The sequence below is a fragment of the Stenella coeruleoalba genome (genome assembly GCF_951394435.1).
Source record: "Stenella coeruleoalba genome assembly, chromosome: 11".
Lineage (NCBI taxonomy): Eukaryota > Metazoa > Chordata > Mammalia > Artiodactyla > Delphinidae > Stenella > Stenella coeruleoalba.
This window is the reverse complement of record NC_137157.1, coordinates 53570370-53595507: the sequence shown is the minus strand read 5'-3', so window position 1 is coordinate 53595507 and position 25138 is coordinate 53570370. Positions and strand designations below refer to the sequence as shown.

General features: G+C 33.9%; 1 protein-coding gene across 5 annotated transcripts in view; it reads left to right on the top strand.

The window, feature by feature from the left end:
- Nucleotides 1–25138, top strand: part of USP15 (ubiquitin specific peptidase 15) — a 128131-nt gene that overhangs the window by 74041 nt on the left and 28952 nt on the right. For 3 of the 5 annotated variants that reach the window (XM_079936336.1, XM_079936335.1, XM_079936337.1), the window contains one exon: nt 5814–5958. In XM_079936336.1, the coding sequence (XP_079792462.1) occupies nt 5814–5958 (145 nt within the window). Of the gene's footprint in view, nt 1–5813; nt 5959–23116; nt 23263–25138 lie in introns of those variants that run through there. The other 2 variants (XM_079936339.1, XM_079936338.1) reach the window with 2 other exon arrangements.

The window sequence follows — 25138 nt, the reverse complement described above, 5'->3', positions numbered from 1 at the left end:
GTAGTTTTACTTGTTAATCCGTACAGTATTAATTCTTGCCTCAATTATAATTTAAGTACATTTTTAATATGTACCAAAATCTTTCCACTCTCCGCATTTTTCTTCTGTCTTGCTGCATTTGCTTTACTATAATACTTCCTCTGAAAAAGTCTCTTTAATGTATTTATTGTCTCAACTCTTGGCATTCCACATCGGGGCACATTCTATTTTTCTGTTAATTCATTTAAAGCTCTTTTATTTGAAATGGAAATGACTCCCTGTAAGAGATTAAGCGATGAAAAGGAACTGGATTTTGGAGACTGCCAGAGACTAGCCATCTGGCTTTTGACAAGTTAGTTGCTGAAAGTATCATTTCATTAACTGCAAAGTGAGCATAATTACAGTTATGAGGATTAAATTATATTTAATATTATATTAAATATTAATAATATATTATTAATAATATATAATTAATTATAATTAATATATAATTATATATATTATATATATTATATAATATATATATTATATATATTATATATATATTATATAATATATATTATATATAATATAATTAATAATATAATAATAATATTAATAATATATTATTTATAGTGTTTATAATGTTAAATATAAATGCTAATTGAAAAGTCAGTTTCAGCCACCATCACCCTGATACCAAAACCAGACAGAGATGCTACAAAAAAAGAAAATTACAGACCAGTATTACTGATGAATATAGATGCAAAAATCCTCAATAAAATACTAGCAAACAATCCAACAACACATTAAAAGTATCATACACCAAGATCAAGTGGGATTTATCCCAGGGATGCAAGGATTCTTCAATATACATAAATCAATGTGATACACCATATTAACAAATTGAAGAATAAAAACCATATGTTCATGTCAATAGATGCAGAAAAAGCTTTTGACAAAATTCAACACCCATTTATGATAAAAACTCTCCAGAAAGTGGGCATAGAGGGAACCTGCCTCAACAAAATAAAGGCTATATATGACAAACCCACAGCAAACATCATTCTCAATGGTGAAAAACTAAAAGCATTTCCTCTAAGGTCAGGAAGAAGACAAGGATGTCCACTCTCGCCACTGTTATTCAACATAGTTTTGAAAGTCCTAGCCATGGCAATCAGAGAATAAAAAGAAATAAAAGGAATCCATATTGGAAAAGAAGAGGTAAAACTGTCACTGTTTGCAGATGACATGATACTATACATAGAGAATCCTAAACATGCCACCAGAAAACTAGAAAACTACTGTAGAAAACTACTAGAGTTAATCAGTGAATTTGGTAAAGTTGCAGGATACAGAATTAATGCACAGAAATCTTGCATTTGTATACACTAACAACGAAAGATCAGAAAGAAAAATGAAGGAAACACTCCCATTCACGATTGCAACAAAAAGAATAAAATACCTAGGAATAAACCTACCTATGGAGGTAAAAGACCTGTACTCAGAAAACTATAAGACACTGCTGAAAGAAATCAAAGATGACACAAACATATGGAGAGATATACCATGTTCTTGGCTTAGAAGACTCAGTGTTGTGAAAATCACTATACTACCCACAGCAATCTACAGATTCATTGCAATCCCTATCAAACTACCAATGGCATTTTTTACAGAACTAGAACAAAAGATCTTAAAATTTGTATGGAGACACAAAAGACCTTGAATAGCCAAAGCAGTCCTGAGGGAAAAAAACAGAGCTGGAGGAATCAGAGTTCCTGACTTCAGACTATACTACAAATCTACAATAATCAAGACAATATGGTACTGGCACAGAAACAGAAATATTGATCAGTGGAACAGGATAGAAAGCCCAGAGATAAACCCACGCACATATGGTCACCTTATCTTTGATAAAGGAGGCAAGAATATACAATGGAGAAAAGACAGCCTCTTCAATAAGTGGTGCTGGGAAAACTGGACAGCTACATGTAAAAGATTGAATTTAGAACCTCCCTAATACCATACACAAAAATAAACTCAAAATGGATCAAAGACCTAAATGTAAGACTGGACACTATAAAACTCTTAGAGGAAAACATAGGAAGAACACTCTTTGACATAAATCACAGCAAGATCTTTTTTGAGCCACCTCCTAGAGTAATGGAAATAAAAACAAAAATAAACAAATGGGACCTAATGAAACTTAAAAGCTTTTTGCACAGCAAAGGGAACTATAAGCAAGATGAAAAGACAACCCTCAGGATGGGAGAAAATATTTGCAAGCAAATCAAAGAACAACGGATTAAGCTCCAAAATATACAACAGTTCATGCAACTCAATATCAAAAAACAAACAACCCAATCAAAGAAATGGGCAGAAGACCTAAATAGACATCTCTCCAAAGAAGGCATTCACATGGCCAAGAGGCACATGAAAAGCTGCTCAACATCACTAATTATTAGAGAAATGCAAATCAAAACTACAATGAGGTATCACCTCACACCAGTTAGAATGGTCATCATCAGAAAATCTACAAACAGTAAGTGCTGGAGAGGGTGTGGGGAAAAGGGAACCCTGTTGCACTGTTGGGAATGTAAATTGATACAGCCACTATGGAGAACAGTATGGAGGTTCCTTAAAAAACTAAAAATAGAATTACCATATGACCCAGCAATCCCACTACTGGCCATATACCCTGAGAAAACCATAATTCAAAAAGACACGTGCACCCCAATGTTCATTGCAGCACTATTTACAACAGCCAGGTCATGAAAGCAACCTAAATGCCCATCGACAGATGAGTGGATAAAGAAGATGTGGTACATCTATACAATGGAGTCATAAAAAGTCATACTCAGTCATAAAAAGGAACAAAATTGGGTCATTTGTAGAGATGTGGATGGACCTAGAGACTGTCATACAGAGCGAAGTAAGTCAGAAAGAGAAAAACAAGTATCGTATATTAACGCATATGTGTGGAATCTAGAAAAAGGGTACAGGTGAACCAGTTTGCAAGGCAGAAATAGAGACACAGAAGTAGAGAACAAATGTATGGACAACAAGGGGGGAAAGTGGAGAGGAGTGTGGGATGAATTGGGAGATTGGGATTGACATATATACAGTAATATGTATAAAATAGATAACTAATAACGTGCTGTATAAAAATACATAAAATTAAATTTTAAAAAGTCAGTTTCAAATATTTATAGAAAGATAAGGGCTCGATTTTGCTATAAAATGTTATATTTTTAAACGTATATTCATTTAATATGAATTAATCTAGCATAGCATTAAAATTCCCATTAAGATTACTGGCAAATTTATTTGTTTTTGCAAAGTAACATAACCTTATGGGATAAGGACTAGCTTACAACCTTTAGAAGAAAAAATAGCAGCAGTAGTAATGAAAGATACAGAGGCTGTCTTTTGGGTTTAGGTTTACATGTACTTTGTCGAAGTGTTTAAAGAGCCGTTGGTTTTGATATTTTCCACGACAGACTTTATTTGATTTAAAGAACACATAAGATGTGGATTATAAGTGACCAATGAAGATAGTATTAAAATATTTTTAATTTGTTAGTTTTCTTTATTATCATTGAGCATGTAGACTGCCATCTTACTCTTTGGCCAAGGTTTATACTTATCCTGTCACTTAAACTAAAATATAGATATCCTTTAAGGATTCGGATCACTTGCATGGGTGTTGGTGTGGGTGTGGGTGTATGCATGAGCATATATTTGGGCATACTTTCCCTCTGTACTCTGACTTAAGTTTTATTATAATTTTACAGCTGATACATATGGGTTTTTTTTAACATGTTGAAAATGTGTAGGCCTTGCATTTTTGTAATATATAGCAGACCTTGATTTTAAGCACTTCTTTTTTTTTAACTTTTTTTTTTTAATTATTATTCATTTATTTTTGGCTGTGTTGGGTCTTCGTTTCTGTGCGAGGGCTTTCTCTAGTTACGGCAAGCGGGGGCCACTCTTCATCGCGACGCGCGGGCCTCTCTCTATCGCGGCCTCTATTGTTGCGGAGCACAGGCTCCAGACGCCCAGGCTCAGTAGTTGTGGCTCACGGGCCCAGTTGCTCCGCGGCATGTGGGATCCTCCCAGACCAGGGCTCGAACCCGTGTCCCTGCATTGGCAGGCAGACTCTCAACCACTGCGCCACCAGGGAAGCCCCCTAAGCATTTCTTAAAGGGGTAAAAGGAAAACCAGGATTCAGTTTCTTGTTACATGTCCTCAAAGTTAGATTCAAGAATCCAGTCACTGAGTGACTATATATGGAATTGCTGATAGGTGCCTTGAACTTTGTTACTGCTAATCTAAAATAAAATATGAGTTATAAGGCTAGTGATCTGCAAAATCCAAAAGATGCTTGAACCCTTTTTTTTTTTCTTTAAGTTTAAAACAAGTAAATAGCTACAAGTCTATGAATTGCTCAAGGTTGCACTTCTTTGGAGCCTGCTCTTTTTGTTTAACTTTGCGATAGCTTGGTTTTTCAGTCTGAGAGTTGATCTTTTATTTGTGATGAAGGGGGGTGTTTTCTTAAAAATACAAAAATATTAGTGGGATAGCATTGTGTGCGTAAATTTTGGTTGATATGGTTTCGTGTGTTTTACCTGTTGGTTTGTTAGGGTGTGTATGTTTACTAAAGGCTTTGTTAGAACAAGCAGTAGTACAGTTCATTTTAACTGTTATAAAGTGAGAGTATAGAAGCTACAATAGGAAGTATTTGAAATTATAAGTAAAAACTTAAAAAAAAATAATACCAGGGATAAATTATAGCCAATTGAGACTGTCAGAGTTAACTGATTTACCATGTTTATTTGTAACACTGTATTCATTTATTTACATCATTATTTGCTTTTAGCAAATAACCTTGATTCTTGTTCAGGTTTGTTCTAGTGAATAAAAAAAATTATGATTGAAAGTATGCTTTTGAATTATATCCAAAGCATCCATCATAAATATCTTATAAGATAACCTATTAAAAATTAAGGAAGAATCTATCCTTTTCCACAAAATTTTTTTTAGTTACATGTAAAAAGAAAGAGGGATCTAACTTATTGACTTCTCTTAGTTCTTTGTAAAATTACCCTGATTCTCTAAGGTTGAATATTATGTAGGGTTTTTTTTAAGATTAATATTTATTATACTCGTAGTACAAATTACCCTGAGGTTGTATTTACCTAGTTAAATAAACTGCATTAATCTGACAAACTAGAAGATTCTTTCCATAATAATAATAATACTGAAGTGTGTACTCGCTTCGAATCATTTCATTTTTGCATTGCTGATCACCCCAGGCTGTTTTCTGCATTTGAATACCAGATTTTGCTGGTCTAGCGTAGAATACTATAAATAGAATCTTCAATGCATCAGAACAGTGATGTCACAAAGGCCCTGGAAATCTCTGCTCTCACCTGTAACTAAAGCACAACTCTTCCTGCTTCTACTGTTCTCACTCTATTACAGTAGCAGGATGTAAAAGGGACATCAGTGAGATGATTTATTGCTGCGGGTGGTGTTTAAAATCTGAATGTTTTACATTTGATGGAGCAATGAAGAATGGAGCAAGCTGTGAAGCTGCTCCAGTTAATCAAGGGTAGAAAGACATAATGTGGTTTGTATTGGTTGGTGTGGTATATGATGCCGTGATTTTCTTGATTGAATGAGGAGTATATTAATTAAGGGGGTTATTTTGATTTAGGTTCATGTTAAAAGTACCTGAGTTAAGTGCTTTATGACTGACCACGTATCTCAAATAGGTTTAAAGTACTCTGTTCGTTATAACTATATGATGATAATTGGCTGAATTATGAAAAAGATTTTTTGTTTTCTTCCAGTGTGAAAAACTCAAATTATTGTCTCCCATCATATACTGCTTATAAGAACTATGATTATTCAGAACCTGGAAGAAACAATGAACAGCCCGGCCTCTGTGGCCTAAGTAACTTGGGAAATACGTGTTTCATGAACTCAGCTATTCAGGTAGGTCTTTCCAAACAAAGTGAAACTCATATGTTTTATGGTAATCAATAATACAAGAGGAATAGAGTTGGGTTTTACTTGTCAGAATATGAGTATTATATGTGTTTGGAGAGTTTGTGTTTTCATGGAAGATTTAAGCATACACATTTGAATCATTCATTCTAAGAATATCTTATCATGATTCTCGGTTAGGTGGCATGTGATTGATTATCATAAAGTAGAAGATTAAATATAAGTTCATACAAAAAATATAATTCCAAACAGAAAACCTAGGCTCTCTGAGAAGAAAATAAAGCTAGTAAGATCTCTCCTTTATATGAAGTCTCTTGCTTTCTTTAGGCATTGGTGGGAGTTTCAGAGAATGATTATTTTATGGTCACCAGTGTTCTAACTCTAAATAAAATTAATTTTAAATCTTTTTTTTACCTTAATGTGAAATTAAGATTTGTAAAAATTAGAAAATTTTATGAACCTTTTGTATACATATTTTTAACAGATCACTTTCCCTTAAGACTCTTTCAGTTTGGGGATATAACAGATCACTGCCCTTTTTTTCCCTTTGTCTCTCCATAGAGCTTCCCTTTTCTTCCTGCTCTGTCTGTACCTTCTTCCAGTTTTACTTGTGAAATATTTATGTCTTTGATTGATTGTGAAGTAACAAGATCCATGTATACTTTAATATCACTGTTACTGTGCATAAAATTAGAGCTGGTTATTTTATTCTCCTTTTACAAATAAAATTCTGTATTTCAAAAAGCCCAAAATAATGGTATACTATTTTGATATTTGAATTTTAACCTTCTTTTGGAAGTCTTTTTTTTCTTTCTTTCCTTTTTTTTTGTGTGTGTGTGCAATTCTGAATTTCTATTTTTAAATCTGCAGTATTCTGTTCTCTATATTTTAATATTGAATCTCCTGTGCCCAGGAGGCACCCTCCAAAGATATAAATTAAATACAGATATGGATTGATAAGGACACTATTGCAAATCTTGACTATCTGAGAAAAGTATAGGACTCTTTATCATCCAAAATTCAAAATAAATCCTTTGTACATAGTCATTAATCCAGTTGTTTCCTAAATGAACCATTGTCTTTATAGCATTCTTGAAAAACTAGAAATTTAACTGTCATAACTCTTGACCAGGAGTTGGCAACTTTTCTTAGACATGCACTGGGATGTATAATTGATTAATTCCTGATGTCTTGGTTTAGAGTTGAGCCACTCAGGAAATAGCCTATCTGCTGAAGCAGATACTGTATAGGTTAATAAACTATTCCTTTATAAACTTTCTTTGATGAGTAATATTGCTTATACTTTAATGTGAATTACTTTATCCAAAATTTTTTTCTAGGATCCTAGCACTAGTTAGACAATTAAATTTTAAAATATTTTGTCTTTATTTTCCGGAAGAGGAGAAAGGGAACTCATCTGAGAAGAGCAAGCCAAAACATACTGTTATCCTGGCAGTTATTTAGATAACAAAGTAAAGTGCATGGGTGCTGAGCTTTCAGAGTAGGAACAGGGCAGACATATTGTAATTTTGTTTGTATATCTGTTGGACTACCCTGCCTAATCACTGAAAAATCATCTTCAGCACCACCTCTGAAAAATGTTTTATATAATCGGTGGTTACATCAGTATCAGAAAACCCTTTCTCATATCACCAATCATATTAATTGTTATACAACTACTTATCCTTGCACTACCAAAATTACTTTGGTTCTGGAGGCTTGATATTCTTGAGGTCTTTTGGGTTTTGTTTTTTTTTTTAACATTGTAGTATGGAAAACCAGTCTTGGTGCTTTTTCATAAGGATTAAGACTAGGATTTTCAAAAAGTTTTAATAGCATAAGCATAAAAAATTTGAGTCTATTAGAACAAGAGTTAGTGTTCTTGCTAATCATTCATGGTAGTCTCTAGCTTACATTCAAACTAAATTCCTTCTAGGGCAATATTACATTCTCGTTTCCTGTGCCTTTGTTATAGTCTATTTAGTGTTGTCTCCTTATGATTAACTCAATTTCTCAAAAACAAGTATTAAAATGAAATCTTCTAATCAGCTATGTTGAGCTAGATTTGGCATTTGTTGAACTTTTTTGTGTATGTTTAAGGTGTAAGAAACTTCATTTATTAGTTTTTGCTTCTGTTCAAAGCAATTTTATTACAATAGGTATGTCTAATGCTGACCTTCTCTCTTAATATATTTCATCTTTACATGTTTCATTTCAACTGAGATATAGCCATGAGGGTGAGGTTTGTTAGGGTGATAGTTTGTAATTTTCTGATAATATCATAAAGTAAGAAAAAACTTTCATGAAAATTTTAGCAAAATATTTTAAGCAGTGGATATTATTTTATGTCTGTATCTTGTTGGAAACTGTACTTTTTCTAAAATAAAACTCTCCAATCAAGTTGGAGAAGAGAAAAAATTAGTTTCAATTTTTGCTGCTTTTGACTTTTAATCCAAATCCAGAATTAGAAAAGCTAGTACTTCAGTTTTATTTTCTGAAAGCATCTGTGATTTTTAATTGCTTTAGATGTCAGCTCTCAAGTTGAAAATTCACCATAGGAGGGAATATAAAATGGTGGCAGTAGCCTATGTTATTCTGTTTCATGAACACCATGTAAGTTCTTAGGTCCACAGATGAAAAGTGTAAAAGATAGTTAATAGAGTAGATTTTTTAAAATAATGTTTTTAGATACTGTTTCCTCAGTTATGCTGTTTTTTCGAGTGACTTCTGTGACTTCTGTGAAACTGAAGATAATTCATGAACTTCAGAAAATATTATTTAAAAAAATCTGATAATTTGTATTTTAATATAATTCCTTTTATTAATTCAATAATTCTAAAAATATGAGTGGTCTTTAGTACATCAGGCAGTGTAATTATTGATATATTGTTAACAATATGGATATGAAAACATACCTATTTTTTCTTTGTGAGAATGGGTTATGCTTAACCCATCAGTAGCCTTAAGATGATGAAATTGTTTGATAGCTTGTGATTAAAAACTTAAGAAGCACCAATCTGAGTGTGATTTAATATCGTTGTTATTATTCAATTTAATTATATTGATATTCAAGATTTTCTCTGATTTAATGGTACAACTGAGTATTAAGTTTTTCTGATGAGCACAGTACTGCCATACAGTTTCAATTTATCAAGTTAATATTTACTGAATGGCAAACATGTGAGATACTTTTAGACATAGATCCTGACTTATGAAGAGTATAGTCTTGATATTGTGATTTTTCACGTTTTACTTTTAGCATGAAAATTTTTTTTTAATTATTACTTTGAAAAGTTTAATTGTATCCTCAATATTTAAACAGATGTAGTGAAGTTGCTTTGGTTGGGTGAAGTGCCCGGAGTCCCATCTGCTTTCTTCTACTTAGTGGCCCCAGAAGCATTCTCATGGGATCCCAGGGCTCTGAGGAACAGTTTAAAAACCATATTCTGGCTAGAGAAAAGAAAACAACACATTAAAAATTAGCAATAAAAGTTAGAAGCACAGACTATGGAGTTACACTATCTGGATTGATACTGATCACCTGTGCTGCCCTGTATAAGTTGTTTCTATAACTCATTTTTCTCCTCAGGTAAGGAAAATAATAGTACCCATATCTTAGGAGTTTTGTGGGGATTAAGTGAGTTGATGAATATAAAGCGCTTAGGATAGTGACTGGCACATTGTAAACGAATAGGTATTAGATTGTGATATTATTTTATCTTTTTAAATTGAAGGAGTCAAGCAGAATGACTTCGGGAAAATTCTACCATCCATAGTTCCTGTATTTCTTTGTTCTTCTTTCCTACAAGTCTTATTCCACTTTGTCAGGACCTACTGAATGAAGAAAGACTTGAATGTACTTCTAATTTTTTTTGGCTTAGTAGTATTACAATAATGGTATTTATCCATTTCTGAGCTGTGTTAATTTAGCTCTCCTAGGCATACTGATAGGCAAGGGATATAACAACATAGAACTGTTCATGAATAAGCAATCTGCAGGAAATTTAAGATTCTTGAGTTCAGGTTATCTCAGGCCTCAGCCTCCTGAGTAGTTATGATTACAGGCATATACCACCGTGTCCCAGTGGTACAAATAAGTTAACAAAGTAGTTTTCTAGGGCCCTAAATGTATTATTCCATTGAGAGAATGTCTAGTTTTTGAAATTTGCATTATTGGAGGTAATTTTAATTAGCATTAGTTGAGTAGATTTCAGGAGCACTCCAACCCTTGTCTTTTTCATTGTCAAGGCCTAGGAGGCTCATGATTGGCCTCCTGAAAGAAGCAACTCTTCAGATGGATTTGAAGCAGGGGAGTGATATATGGTCCTTTTCACTGGAAAGCTGCATGGCATGAGATAGTTGTTTTCAAACTCTTTACTTGGAAGTAATAGGTCTTCTTAAATAGACTCTAGGAATTCACTGAAAAAACTGATAGTAATCAAGGACCTGTTCATTATCCCTGTCACACAATGCAAAGTCAGTTGAAATTCCAGGCATTTTTAAGGTCGGCTTCTTCCTGTGATCTGTTGGGTTAGGGAAAAAATCTTTCTGTAAATTCAGAAGAATATTGAAAGTTTTTTTATAAGACTTAATTAAAGAGAATGAGTGATACTACACAGAAATAATATTCTTTTAGGAAACTAGATTCTCATTATAATGTAAAACAGTAAAAAAGTCGTTACTAAAGCTATTATTTCTGTGTTCTAGTACTTCATAGCTTTGAATGTGACTAAGTGTAATGCTTTTCTACACTTACCTGAGACTCATTTTGCATTTATTGGAACAAATTCTTGGAAACACACTTTAACATGAAGCTTTGTAATTTTGTTCAAATTAACCAAACTTACAGCTGAATAAATGAACATAGTTTCAATCACAAAAAGAAACACCTAACCCCTGAGACATAAGAATTTTAAAAAACAGTTTAGGATTTTAAAGAAAATAACTTCTGATAAACTGAGAATGTGGCTGATTAAAAGTTCAAATAATATTCCTAGGGCAGATTTTTATCTATCCAAGCAATTAAACTCAATTATTTGAGTTTCTTCCATACCATGTGCCAAAAATTACATGGCAAACTAGCATCAAAAATATGTTTAATTATCAAATGACAACTCAATCAGATCTTTCCAATTTGATAAAGGTAAAGAAATGGAAACAGCCTTACTTGTATTAGAACCATTCACTTTCCCATCACAGATACCAATGTTTCTACTTCTCCCTTGTTTGCAGGGAAAGGGAGAAGTATCCCTTCCCTTTAGAAAAAGAAAAGGGGCTGGGAAAAGAGAACCTGAATTCTCAGGCAGCTTATTTGTGGAAAGAGTATATATAGCAAAGTTGTGTAAGTATTTAGTTTTCATAACTGGAGTAGAAACGGTATCTCTGAAAGAATGTCTTGTACCTGTGTAACTTGGCTAAAATGATTTCTAGTCATGAAAATATATGCCTTTCTTAACCAACAGTCTTAACTTGTCTATTCTTCACATTCTTCCAAATTAATATACAAATTTCTCTAGGATTAATGCTTCTATTTCTGTTAATAAAAACTTTCTAATGTTTTGTCAGTCCCTAATTCTATAATAGGAAATGACAAGAGTACAGGTTACAGGGGAAAGGCTTATTTCAAGGAGTTGTAAATAATTATATCTGATTTTAATACAGAATTGTTTTACATTATATTCACTAGGTAGAATTACTTGCAGTGCTAACATTTATGGCAGCAGTTTTTAATATAATCACACTGAAGTATCTTGTATTGATTTTAATAACTACTCAAAGTATCTGTAATTGAAAACATAAGAAATGTTAATCTTTAATATATAATGGTAACTACAAATTTGACCCCTCTAACAAAAGAAAAGAAAAGAAAAAGCGGTTCCAGATTTACTTCTGTTACCTAAAAATCAAACACAGTTCATTTTCTTGACGTCAAAATCTTTTCTAAAATACATTTTCTTCCTTTAATAAAGTTATGCATATCATTCAACACATTATGATTGGAATATTCTTAAGTATATCAGGGTTATGTTCTAAATTTTATAAATTGGTATTATTGAATAGTGTCACTAGAAAATATAAGAGATTGGACTGATAGAGCCTTTCAAAGGAGAAAGACATGCTAAATTTCTCTTAAAGCCTTGTTTGTTGTCTTTTGCCTATTTGTTCTAACGTATACATTTAAATTCTGGTCAGTTGCGGCTATGCTGTTTTAATTACTGAAAGACCCTCATCTGTTAGATTTTTTGCTTCTAATATCACACTTAAGATCATCTTTCTATATTAGTTTGTGAGTAAAAATAGTTTGTGGTGATGCATGTTACCAATGATCAACTTCATTAGTGTTTTCACTTTGCCAATAATGGATGCTTAGTTCAGTATTTTTTTTTTAGTAGTGTATATATGGAAACCAATTGCTAAGTGTTACCAATCACCTCTTTACAGTAATTTGTAAACTATACTATACTATACTGGGAGAGTGTCAGTGAGTTGGTTACTGAAAACCATTGCTTAATTAATAATAATATTTAAAATAAATTACTAATTCTCATAAATTCATGTTAAAATATTAATAGCCCAGTAATGAACTTGCAGTATCTGATAGTAACAGTATCCTTCTTTGCATAGTAAAGGTTGTTTTTCCTATCATTGTCACTTTCTTAATTTCCTCTTCACAGAGACCCCTGGGTTAGGGCATCTGTTATCCTTATTTCACTGATGAGGAAATTGAGGCAAGGAAAGTTTAAGTGACTTGTCATTCACTAAGACAAGTTAATAAATGAGTTAAAACTGGGCTGTTATTCAGATATCCTGAGATAATGTATCTTTCATAATTATACTAGTCAGCTTGTAAGAAATGCTTTTAAAATGTTTCATTTTATTGTCACATATACATAACATAACATTTACCATTTTAACTATTTTTAACTTCAGTGGTATTAAGTATATTCACATTGTTGTGCAACCATTAAAAATGTTTTTATGTTTATGCCAAATATATGGCCCCCCTAATACAAGATGTTCCCATAAGGTGTTCCCATAACTGTTTGCATGATTCAAACAGTTTCCCTGGGAGGTTATTTACACACTTACTCATTTGATGGTGTGTTCGAAATATTTTAAGAACTCCTTTTGGAATTGCTTTCATTCTTCTGAATTTCACTGATGGATATTTCTCTTCCTTTGATGACAAAGTTGATTTTTCAAAAACCTGATGTTATTCAGAGCATTATCTGCAGAATATTATAGGTGATCAAGCTAGATAATTTTTTTCAAATAATAAATATACTTGTGCAGTCATCCATTCATTTACTCAGCAAATATTCATCAAGGGCCCACTAAGTGCCTTTCATTCTGATAGGCAATAACTATACCATGGTGAACAAAACCAGAACTATTTCCATGGATCGTAGTCTAGTAGGGGAGATAAACGTTAAATAAATTGTGAATATTTTAAGCATCATGAAAAGAAAAAATCATGGAGAGTGCTCTGAGTATAACAAGAGCTGGGAGAGCACCTAATTTATATTGGATACCATGTTCCCCAGAAGTAACCTTTGAGCTATGACCAAAGAATAGGTGTTAGTTGGGCAGGTGAGAGTTGAAGTCAGATGGAGCAACAGCATGTGCAGAGCCCCTAAGGTGGGCAAGTTTGAGGAACCAAAGATGAGTAACCTGTGAGATAATATTTAAATGGGGGTGGGATAAAATGAGTTCAGAGAAATAGGCAAAAGCCAGATCATGTGGGGGAATATGGATTGTAATGTATTAAAAGGCATTGAAGGTTCCAGGCTGCTATCATCTCATCTGGTTTATTGCATTTATCTTCTAGCTGATTTCTCTGCTTATACCCTTAACTCCTATGGTCTATCCTCACAAGAACAGCCAGAGCGATGTTTTTAAACTTAAGGCACCTGTCACCCTTTGTCCATATCACTAAATGCCTTCTTATTTCACTCAACAGAAGCTAGAGTTCTTAAAAGAGAATATAAGGCATATAAGGCCGTGTATGATCTGGCTTCTGTCTTATTTTCTACCACTTTCCTCCATGCTCACTCTGCTCCATCCTCAGTGGCCCCCCTCACATATTGCACGAATGTTCCTGCCTTGGGGTCTCTGAACTTATAATTTCCTATACTTGGAATGTTCTTTCTCCAAATGTTTATATCCTTTCTTTCTCACTTCCTTTAGGTCTCTATTAATCAGTCAGATCCTTCCCCACTCACTGTATACGATGGTAACTGCCCTCTCCCATTCCATGACCACCTGATATATGCTGTATATATATATTTGAGTTTTTTGTTTATCTGTTTGCCTCCCTCTACTCCCAACTCATGCTCCATGAGCACAGGAGTTTTGTTTTAGTCACTGCTATAGCCCCATTACCTCAAACAGTGTCTGGCGTGTATTGTAGAAGGCATTCAAATTAATGAAAAGTGAAGGAAATCACAAGTGTGTGTCTGGTTTTTGGCTTGTACGTCATAATGAGAACATAATGGTAACAGTGGGAGGAGAGACACAGGAGAAGTAGGTTTGGGGTAAGGAGAAGATTATGAGTTAATTTTAGTCATGTTCAGTTTGTCATACCAATGAAACATCCAAGTGGATATACCATAGGCAGTTGGATATTCTAGTATGGAATATAGACCAGAGGCCTAGGTTAGAAATAAAAATATGACTGTAGATGGTATTTAAAATCAGGGAAATGATTGCATCTGTGAAGTGAGGCCATCTGTGAAAAAGACATCCCAGGACTAAGCCTTACAGTATAACATTTGAATATAACATTTGAATATAACATTTGAATCTAACATTTGAAAGGAGGAAAGACACTACTGTTGCAACAGGAAAAAAAGAAATGGATTATGGATGCAAGTAGTTTCTAGATTTTGTAATGACTTCCATTATCTTAAAAGTACGAGACCAGATCATAATCTAAGAATGAAAGAATAAGATTGCTCAGCAATGTTGAGATCTCATTGTTTGAGATCTTAATGTTTAGCTACATGGTGCATAAAATAGATGGGTTCATACATGAAAATGATTGGGTTCATCTAGGGCTGTAGAGAGAAATCAAAGGAATTAAGAGCAACTAGACGAATTTTCTTATTTAGCTAATCCAGTAAACATCCACTGAGACCTGCTCCGTGCCAAGCGTTGTTCTAGACACTGGTGGTACAGAGTTGAACAAGACTGTGCCTATCCTCTTGAATGTCGTGCTGTGGTGAATGAGATAGCCATATAAATAAATGAGATGTAATATGTGACATGACAGAAAGCATGATCAGCCAAATGTTTTGAAAGCAAAGAAAAGAGAGCCATTGGGAAATAAGTCAGGCTTCACCAAGGAGGTGACACTTGAGTTGGGTCTTGATTTCGTTTGATTGAGTATATTGTTCATTATGACTTATGTTTGGTTCATCTGGTCATAAAAATAGCAGTGACTTACCAGAGGTACAACTATAACATTATAGCTCATGCTTGTTACCACATTTTTCCACCACAAAAATCCCTACATCAGAGGGAGGAACACTCCCAAACTCATTCTACGAAGCCACCATCACCCTGATACCAAAACCAGACAAAGATGTTACAAAGAAAGAAAACTACAGGCCAATATCACTATGAACATAGATGCAAAAATCCTCAACAAAATACTAGCAAGCAGAATCCAACAGCACATTAAAAGGATGATACACCATGATCAAATGGGGTTTATCCCAGGAATGCAAGGATTCTTCAGTAATTGATTCTTCAATCAATGTGATACACCATATTAACAAACTGAAGGAGAAAAACCATATGACCATCTCAATAGATGCACAGAAAGCTTTCGACAAAATTAAATACCCATTTATGATAAAAACCCTCCAGAAAATAGGCATGGAGGGAACTTACCTCAACATATGACAAACCCACAGCCAACATCGCCCTCAATGGTGAAAAACTGAAACCATTTCCACTAAGATCAGGAAGAAGACAAGGTTTCCCACTCTCACCACTATGAATCAACATTGTTTTGGAAGTTTTAGCCACAGCCATCAGAGAAGAAAAAGAAAGAAAAGGAATCCAAATCGGAAAAGAAGTAAAGCTGTCACTGTTGGCAGATGACATGATACTATACATAGAGAATCCTAAAGATGCTACCAGAAAACTACTAGAGCTAATCAATGAATTTGGTAAAGTAGCAGGATACAAAATTAATGCACAGAAATCTCTTGCATTCCTATACACTAGTGATGAAAAATCTGAAAGTGAAATTAAGGAAACACTCCCATTTACCACTGCAACAAAAAGAATAAAATACCTAGGAATAAACCTACCTAAGGAGACAAAAGACCTGTATGCAGAAAATTATAAGACACTGATGAAAGAAATTAAAGATGATACAAACAGATGGAGAGATATACCATGTTCTTGGATTGGAAGACTCAGTGTTGTGAAAATGACTATACTACCCAAAGCAATCCACAGATTCAGTGCAATCCCTATCAAACTGCCAAGGGCATTTTTCACAGAACTAGAACAAAAAATTTCACAATTTGTATGGAAACACAAAAGACCTCGAATAGCCAAAGCAATTTTGAGAAAGAAAACCAGAGCTGGAGGAATCAGGCTCCCTGGCATAAGACTATACTACAAAGCTACAGTAATCAAGACAGTATGGTTCTGGCACAAAAACAGAAATATAGATCAATGGAACAGGATAGAAAGCCCAGAGATAAACCCACGCACATATGGTCACCTTATTTTTGATGAAGGAGGCAAGAATATACAGTGGAGAAAAGGCAGTCTCTTCAATAAGTGGTGCTGGGAAATGGGACAGCTACATGTAAAAGAATGAAATTAGAACACTCCCTAACACCATACCCAAAAATAAACTCAAAATGGATTAAAGACCTAAATGTAAGGTCAGACACTATCAAACTCTTAGAGGAAAACATAGGCAGAACACTCTGACATAAATCACAGCAAGATCCTTTTTGACCCACCTCCTAGAGAAATGGAAATAAAAACAAAAATAAACAAATAGGACCTAATGAAACTTAAAAGTTTTTGCACAGCAAAGGAAACCATAAACAAGACGAAAAGACAACCCTCAGAATGGGAGAAAATATTTGCAAATGAAGCAACTGACAAAGGATGAATCTCATGCAGCTCAATATCAAAAAAACAAACCACCCAATCCAAAAATGGGCAGAAGACCTAAATAGACATTTCTCCAAAGAAGATATACAGATTGGCAACAAACACATGAAAGGATGCTCAACATTATTAATCATTAGAGAAATGCAAATCAAAACTACAGTGAGTTATCACCTCACACCAGTCAGAATGGCCATCATCACAGAATCTACAAACAATAAGTGCTGGAGAGGGTGTGGAGAAAAGGGAACCCTCTTGCACTGTTGGGAATGTAAATTAATACAGCCACTATGGAGAACAGTATGAAGGTTTCTTAAAAAACTAAAACTAGAACTACCGTATGACCCAGCAATCCCATTGCTGGGCATATACCCTGAGAAAACCATAATTCATAAAGAGTCATGTACCACAGTTTTCATTGCAGCTCTATTTACTATAACCAGGACATGGAAGCAACCTAAGTGTCCATCAATAGATGAATGGATAAAGAAGATGTGGCACATGTATACAATGGAATATTTCGCAGCCATAAAAAGAAACGAAATTGAGTTGTTTGTAGTGAGGTGGTTGGTCCTATATACGCTACCAAATGTAAAACCGATAGCTAGTGGGAAGCAGCCGCACAGCACAGGGAGATCAGCTCAGTGCTCACGTACAGGGGTGGGATTGGGAGGGTGGGAGGGAGGGAGACAAGAGGGAAGAGATATGGAGATATGTATATGTGTGTTGCTGATTCACTTTGTTATAGAGCAAAAACTAACACACCATTGTAAAGCAATTATACTCCAATAAAAATATTTTTAAAAAATCATATTTTACCATAGTAAAAACCACATTGTTCATACACTCAATAAACACATACTGACACCTCCTGGGTGCTAGACAGCAATGCTTTTTCATACGTCTGCCAACTCTAAAAAGAGAAGAACCTAAATATTCTGAGCAGTGACAATATCAATGAAACAAACATATAGTCTCCTAAAGTAATTAAGTCAAAAATGATGTTCATATGAATTTGAAGTGTTTACTGGAAAAATCACTCTTTGCTTTATAATCGTCCCATGCATAGTTAAAAATATGTCTTCATTTAGATTTTTTAATACATAAATTTATTTATTTTTGGCTGCTTTAGGTCTTCATTGCTATGTGCAGGCCTTCTCTAGTTGTGGCAAGGTGGGGGCTACTCTTCGTTGCGATGTGCGGGCTTCTCATTGCCGTGGCTTCTGTTGTTGCAGAGTGTGGTCTGTAGGTGCTTAGGCTTCTGTAGTTGCAGCACAGGGACTCAGTAGTTGTGGCGCACGGGCTTAGTTGCTCCACAGCATGTGGATCTCCCCAGATTAGGGCTCGAACCCATGTCCCCTGCATTGGCAGGCAGATTCTTAACCACTGTGCCACCAGGGAAGTCCTATTTAGAGAGGTTTTGTTTTGAATATAAACTCGATCATTGACTGACACACACACGCCAATATACATACACACGTACATATTTATTATGCATATATGAATGAATACATATATTTTTAAATAGTTTTGGTATATGATTAAGGTATTTTGTGTAATTCTTCAGTAATTGCCCAGGGCTTTTCTAAGCCTTATGTACCTTGCCCAAGAGAAAGCTTTCAGTAACTGTTTTTAAAAGAAATTAAAAACAAGTTCTTGACCAAAATATTACTAACTGTTCATAAGGAAATTCTTAATACCAAGATATAATGTACTTTATGATTCCTCTTACATTTATTGAATACCATACCAAAAGTATCTATATCATCATAATTACGCCACCATCTTCCTGAGACCTCTCTTACCTTCCCTGAGACTTGTTCCATTAATTGTCTCTTCTTTGTTCTATATCTTTAACCTCACCTCTTCACTGTCTTCCTTTCCTCGTATATGCATGGTCAACTCTTTTTTTTTTTAATGGGGTGGGAGGGAGATGGAGTGAGGAGTACCCTTGACCTTGAAGAGGGTGGTCTGTCCTCCCTACTTTCTCATGTCCCATTCAGTAGCCCTCATGTCTGCAGCTTAGCACAGTAGTTAAAGCTTAGATTTTGCAACTTGACTGCTTGGATTCAAATCCTAGTTCTGTTACTTGTAAGTTGTGTGACCTTGGATAAGAAACTTTTTAGTTTATCTGTTAAATGGAGATAACATGCTTAAGTACTTGGCACATAACAAACAATGTGCAAGTATCAACTGCTGTTATATCATCACTGTGACCATCATACCACCCCACAGAAATTGTTTTTGGTAAGGTCGTTCTTGACTCCGTTTCCTAGGCTCTTTGTAGCCCCTTTACCTTTGAGAAGTTGACATCTGCTTAAAAGTGACAAATCCCAGATCTGTCTCCACCATACTTCTCCCTCCTGAGTTTTCCTCCAAAATATAACTATTAGATGGACATTTCTGCCTAAACAATATTAAAGATAACTCAAACTCAGCATGTGTATGACTAAACGTATTTCCTAGAAACCCGATGCTTTTATTTATTATACTCCCTTATAGATGCAACCATTAATTAACCCAAGTCAAAACCTGAGACTTACCACAAGTTCTATTCATTCTACTACCTCTTAAGTGTCACTTGTATCTATCTTTTCCTTTCCTGTCAGTACAGTATTTTAACACTTGAGCATCTTTTAAGTGAACTTTTGAAAAATTCATCTAACTCATCTCTTTGTTCCATCATTTATCCTCTTCTAATCCATTTAGTACACTCCTCCCAGAGTCAGTTTTTAAAAGCAAATACCTCCTTGCTTAAAACTCATTTCCAGGACTTCCTTGGTGGTACAGTGGTTAAGAATCCGCCTGCCAATACAGGGGACACGGGTTCGAGCCCTGGTCCAGGAAGATCCCACATGCCACAGAGCAGCTAAGCCCATGCACCACAACTACTGAGCCTGCACTCTAGAGCCTGCGTGCCACAACTACTGAAGCCTGCTCGCCTGGAGCCCCCTCACCCCCACTGGGGAAAGCCCACACAGCAACGAAGACCCAACGCAGACAAAAATTAATTAATTAATTTTTTTAAAAAAACCTCATTTCCTATCACCTAAAAGATGAAATCCAAACCAGACCCTACCTAGCTCTTTAACCAAAACTAAAAGTTCTTGGAATTCATTAAGTTTCAAATCTCTTTATATATAATGTTACCTCTTCCCTAGTTGCCTTTCACACACACACATGCATGCATGCACACACACATACAAACACACACATACCCCTTTTCCTCTATCTCTTCTGGACAAATACCTACTACACAGTAAGAATCATGAAATTAGAGGCTATCGTTGGTTTTCTTTTATATCCCCAATGTTTGGTATAATGCCACATAATAGTAACTACATTAGAACAGTGTTTCTCACAGTGTTTGGATGAGACAGTGCTGGTCAACAATAAAATAACTATAGAAATTAAGCATAAGTGAGTGATCCAGAACTTTTATAGCAGTTAGGTTAGTTTCATATCTATTAAATCTAATAATTTTAAAATGGGTCTTTCTTTTCTGTATGTTATTTCTTCATTTTTCTAGTGGTTCATTTTTATTTTCTAAAAAACTTTATAGAAGTATCAGTCTGTGACAGTTTGAAAATTTAAAAAGATACTAGTCCTTCCATATAGATGATTTGAGAAGCACTGCATTAGGAAAATTTACCTGAAACATTCAGTACTTGACCTGTACCAGATTAATGATATTTCTGGAGCTGTCTAAATGTCAAAGAGCACAATAATTTTTAAAAGAATTATAGCTTTTAATATATATATTTACTTCTTGCAAAGACCTACCAATTTATATAAAGTCTAATAAACACTACAGCTTATGTTCTGCCGATGTAGCCAGTCTGATAGTACTTGAATTGGGCTGCCATGTTAATCACAGCTTGGCAGAACATACCCTACTACTCTGCAAATTGTTTCTTGAACGATTTCACAGTGAATGGCATGAAAACATTTTGGAACAGTATTTCTGTATTTCTAGTCTCTTAACATAATGGTCATCTGTTCTTAATATTTGTTGAGTGATTAATCAAATAAATTTAAAGTTCTCTTTTATTATGAAAATAATTAGAAACCTTCATAGTTATGTTATCACATAGTCCTTAAATTTCTGTTTCAACTCAGCCTTGTCAATTATGGGCCTAGTGTAATGAAATGATACAGAGAAGTATATGACTTGGTAGTTCTTTCAAAGAATGTAGTAAGTCAGTTAAGCTTTCTAAAAAAATTCTGCTGTCCCTTTCTTTATGCCTTAGCAGGATAACTAAAAGATGAACAAATCACATAATTCTTAATACTAATTTATTCAAAAATGTTTCTTTACTGAATATTATGTTCAGGGGACTGAACAAAACTTTAAAACACTTGTTTTTTCTTAAAACCTTTCACTATCTTGCTTGCTTAAAATATTGGCATTCATTTCATTGTGAGCCAGTTTTAAATTATTAATAGGGTAATTAATAGGTAATTAATAAGCTACTAAACATTAAAATTGAACTAATAAGCTTTAGTTCTTTAAAATAAATATAACATGCTAATATTTATTAATGTTATTAGAACCATTTAGCTTAAGCATGCTTCCCATAAACTGAATATCTAAACATAAAAATCATTCAATAAATAGCCTGTTACTTAAAAAAAAAAATTAAACAATTGCTGTTACAATCTAGTAGTTTTAAAGCATCATACAACTACCTAAGCTTACCTTAGCATCAATTGTTGATCAAATCATTATCCCAGAAACTTTCAAATTTCTCTCTATTGCAAGTGGATCTTCTATCCAGTTTCTACTTTTAGCTTTTAATATGAAAAAATCACTGGTCTTTATATAATCATGTTTTTTTAAGCGTGACATCTCTAGTTATAGGACTTACTCACTGCAAGTAACAGGGTAGTCCTTTTGACAAAATTTTCCTTCCTCAATCCCATAGATGAGGAGGGGATAGGCATTGACATTTCTTTGCTAGCCAAAAGGTTTCCCATTAGTTCTCATACTTCCCAAGCTTTCATAATAATTCTTAATTAAATTCAAGTAGCATGTGAAGAGAGATTAAATAGAATTTGAAGAAGGGGTGACAGCAGGGACTTTAAATGAAGTTTAATTTTATTCATGTGCAAAGCATAGTGACCAGATTAATGATAAACATGAAAATGTTACAACATCTTTGTCCAATTCAAAAATACTGCCTTTAGAACTACTTTATGTAAAATTTCAGTATTTTAAGTCAAGTGTATGGCAGTTCTCTCTTCACTAACTAGGTGGGAGAGGGAAGAAAACATAAAGTTTTTAAAACTAAATAAATAAAAAGAAAGTTATATCCACTTATATTTTACTTACACAAATTTGTTCTTTAAAGAAAGCTTGAAGAGAGAATGGAAATGTAAAGCAAAATAGAGCTATAGTTGTATTTGTTTTCCTAAAATATATGGAGAAACTTCAGAATTGATCTCAAATATAATGAGATTTGCCTTTCCTAGGAAAAAAAAAATAAAACATGAAGTGTCTTAAAAATATCTCATTTTCCAAACCTCCGTGGTGAGGGGCCAGGCTTATATTTGTAGTTCTTCATTGTAAAAGTCTACGTCATAGTTTTCTGTCTTATCCACTACTTTTTTACAGAATTTGAGCCAGTATCCCAGTTTTAATAAAATGCTTTGGAGTTATACAGTACCTTTTTAGAACGTTTATACTCTTGTCATGACGAATTGAAAAATGACATGACAAATTCGAAAATTCTTTATCCATCTAATCTTAAAATCCAAAATAAGATATTTGGGGGAATTCTAAGATTACTTTAACCATGGATTACTTTAGGTTTTATTTTTTAAATCATAAGAAAATAAAATGGTTTCCTCATTTTAGATTGGGTTTTTAGTATTGGTCAGTTTGAAAGTGTAGCTACTTTAAGAGTTGTGAGTGGCGTTACATTTTGATCAGTTACAGAATGAGTTACACAACTCAAAGGCTTTAGGTAATCAAAAATTAAGTTTGTTTTCTTTCCTGTTCTAGTTACCGGTTTACTAAAATAGTGAGCATACATGATCACTTGAAAATTGGGCTTCTGGAGCACCTGAACAGAAAGGGAGTGGTTCATATTCAGCATTACAAAAGACAACTTTCTCTTTTTGAAGGGGATTACTTTGACTATTTTCCAGGTACTGGGGAAATTCCAGATTCATTACAAGTTATTGGGATGGCTATTAATTATTCATTTCCTAAAATATGTTGATTATAGACTTGAGATTTGGTTATATAGTAGAACTTTATTTCAATTCATCAATTTTTTAAAAATATATAGAAGTTTATAGTGAAATACAAAATTGAGACTCTTACATGAGTCACTCTTTCAAAGAACTCGAGAAACATCAGTCTTACTGATCAGAACATATTTAATGGAAGAACTTTTTGAAAGTAATGTAAGAGGAATAGGATTTTTGCATGTGTATGTAAGGAAAAGTTATGTACAAAACATTGTAGTCTTTCCTGGAATGAGAGAGAATCATACTTCACATAATACTCCAATTTTAGGATGTTGGGTTAAGGGCAGAAATTTATAACCAGAGAGTTTTTCATAGATAATTAATACTTTATAAAATAGTCCAATGGTATATGCATTCTTTTTAAAAAATTCTTCATGGTGACAGTGATTAAAGGTCTTTATACATTGAGCCATATAGAATGTCCACTGGATGAGATACTTGATTATTTAGAAGAATTTTTTTAAGAATTGTGGTGTCTAGTTCCAGGTTGATTTGGGAAAAAGAGTCTTCATGAAAATATATTACCAAATATTTTTCTTTCACATATCTTTTACTTATATGGATTTATCTTGACAGTTATTTTTTGGAGTATTCACAGTAGTTATTTTTCCTTCATTAGGAAAGCCTCTTTAGGCATTATTTGGACTTTATTTTTGAATTTGTAGAACTTTAAACAGGTTATAGTTATATAACAGGGTGCAATTCAGATCTTAGTCAAGTGTTTTCCCAGTGTTCTCAGTCTCTAAGGACTGATTTACTGTATAAGTTTTTATTCATTTATCACACCTTTATTACGGTATGTGCCAGGCATTGTGCTAGATGCTAAGTTACAAAGGTGAATAAGACATGGACTCTGCTCTCAAGATAAGGACAGTCTAAGTGAGTTCAAGGTACAGCATTAGTCCAGAAGAAGGAATGTTAGTTCTTCCTTGAGGTGCTGAGATGTTAAGATGAGTTTTAAAGAATAAATAGGAATTTCTTACAGGGGAAGAATGTTCTAAGAAGGGGAGGAGTACATGCTAAGGCTCAGTCTTAATAGGTTAAACTAAGGAATATATCTTAAGACCCCTTATTCAAATTCACATTCAAGAATACTCTTACTTGCAATTTCCATTTTAAATGCATATGTGAGCACAAGTAGAGAACTACAAAGCCATTTTGAGGAACAGATACATTTGCTCACAAAACGATTGGCTTGCACATAATACACCATTCTCATCATTCCTCATGGATCGACATCTTTTCATGCTAGCTTATATCCTCAACCTTCCAGTTAGCCAGCTGTGAAGATGCTGTATCACAAAGGCTAAATTAATGAATGCCAAAAGTCTACCATACACTAAATATGAAATTTTAGTATTTCATATTACTATATACTAAATGTGAAATTTAGTTTTTTAATCCTTAGATCTTCAAATGCTCTTGTCAGTTTTGCACACTATTAACTTGCCTAGGGATCATAAAAAACATTTAAATAAATAATTTGCCTAGTTAACAAGTGCATTTGCCTGTTGATTAATGTAGCTTTTTTACTTTTTCTCTCTTGCATCAAGAATTGAAACTACTAGTACAGAATCTTTTTCTTCAGTCTGATTATTGCTTTATTTTTAACATGGTATTTGACAGAATTCTACCCGATATTGGGACCAACTCTAGACACAATTATAATACAAACAAAATGTGGCTTGAGATACGTGTTTTATGATCAGTCACATTACTTCATATATGGACCTCATTTTTTTGGTGATGACTTGTAAGAGGTAGTTCTTAA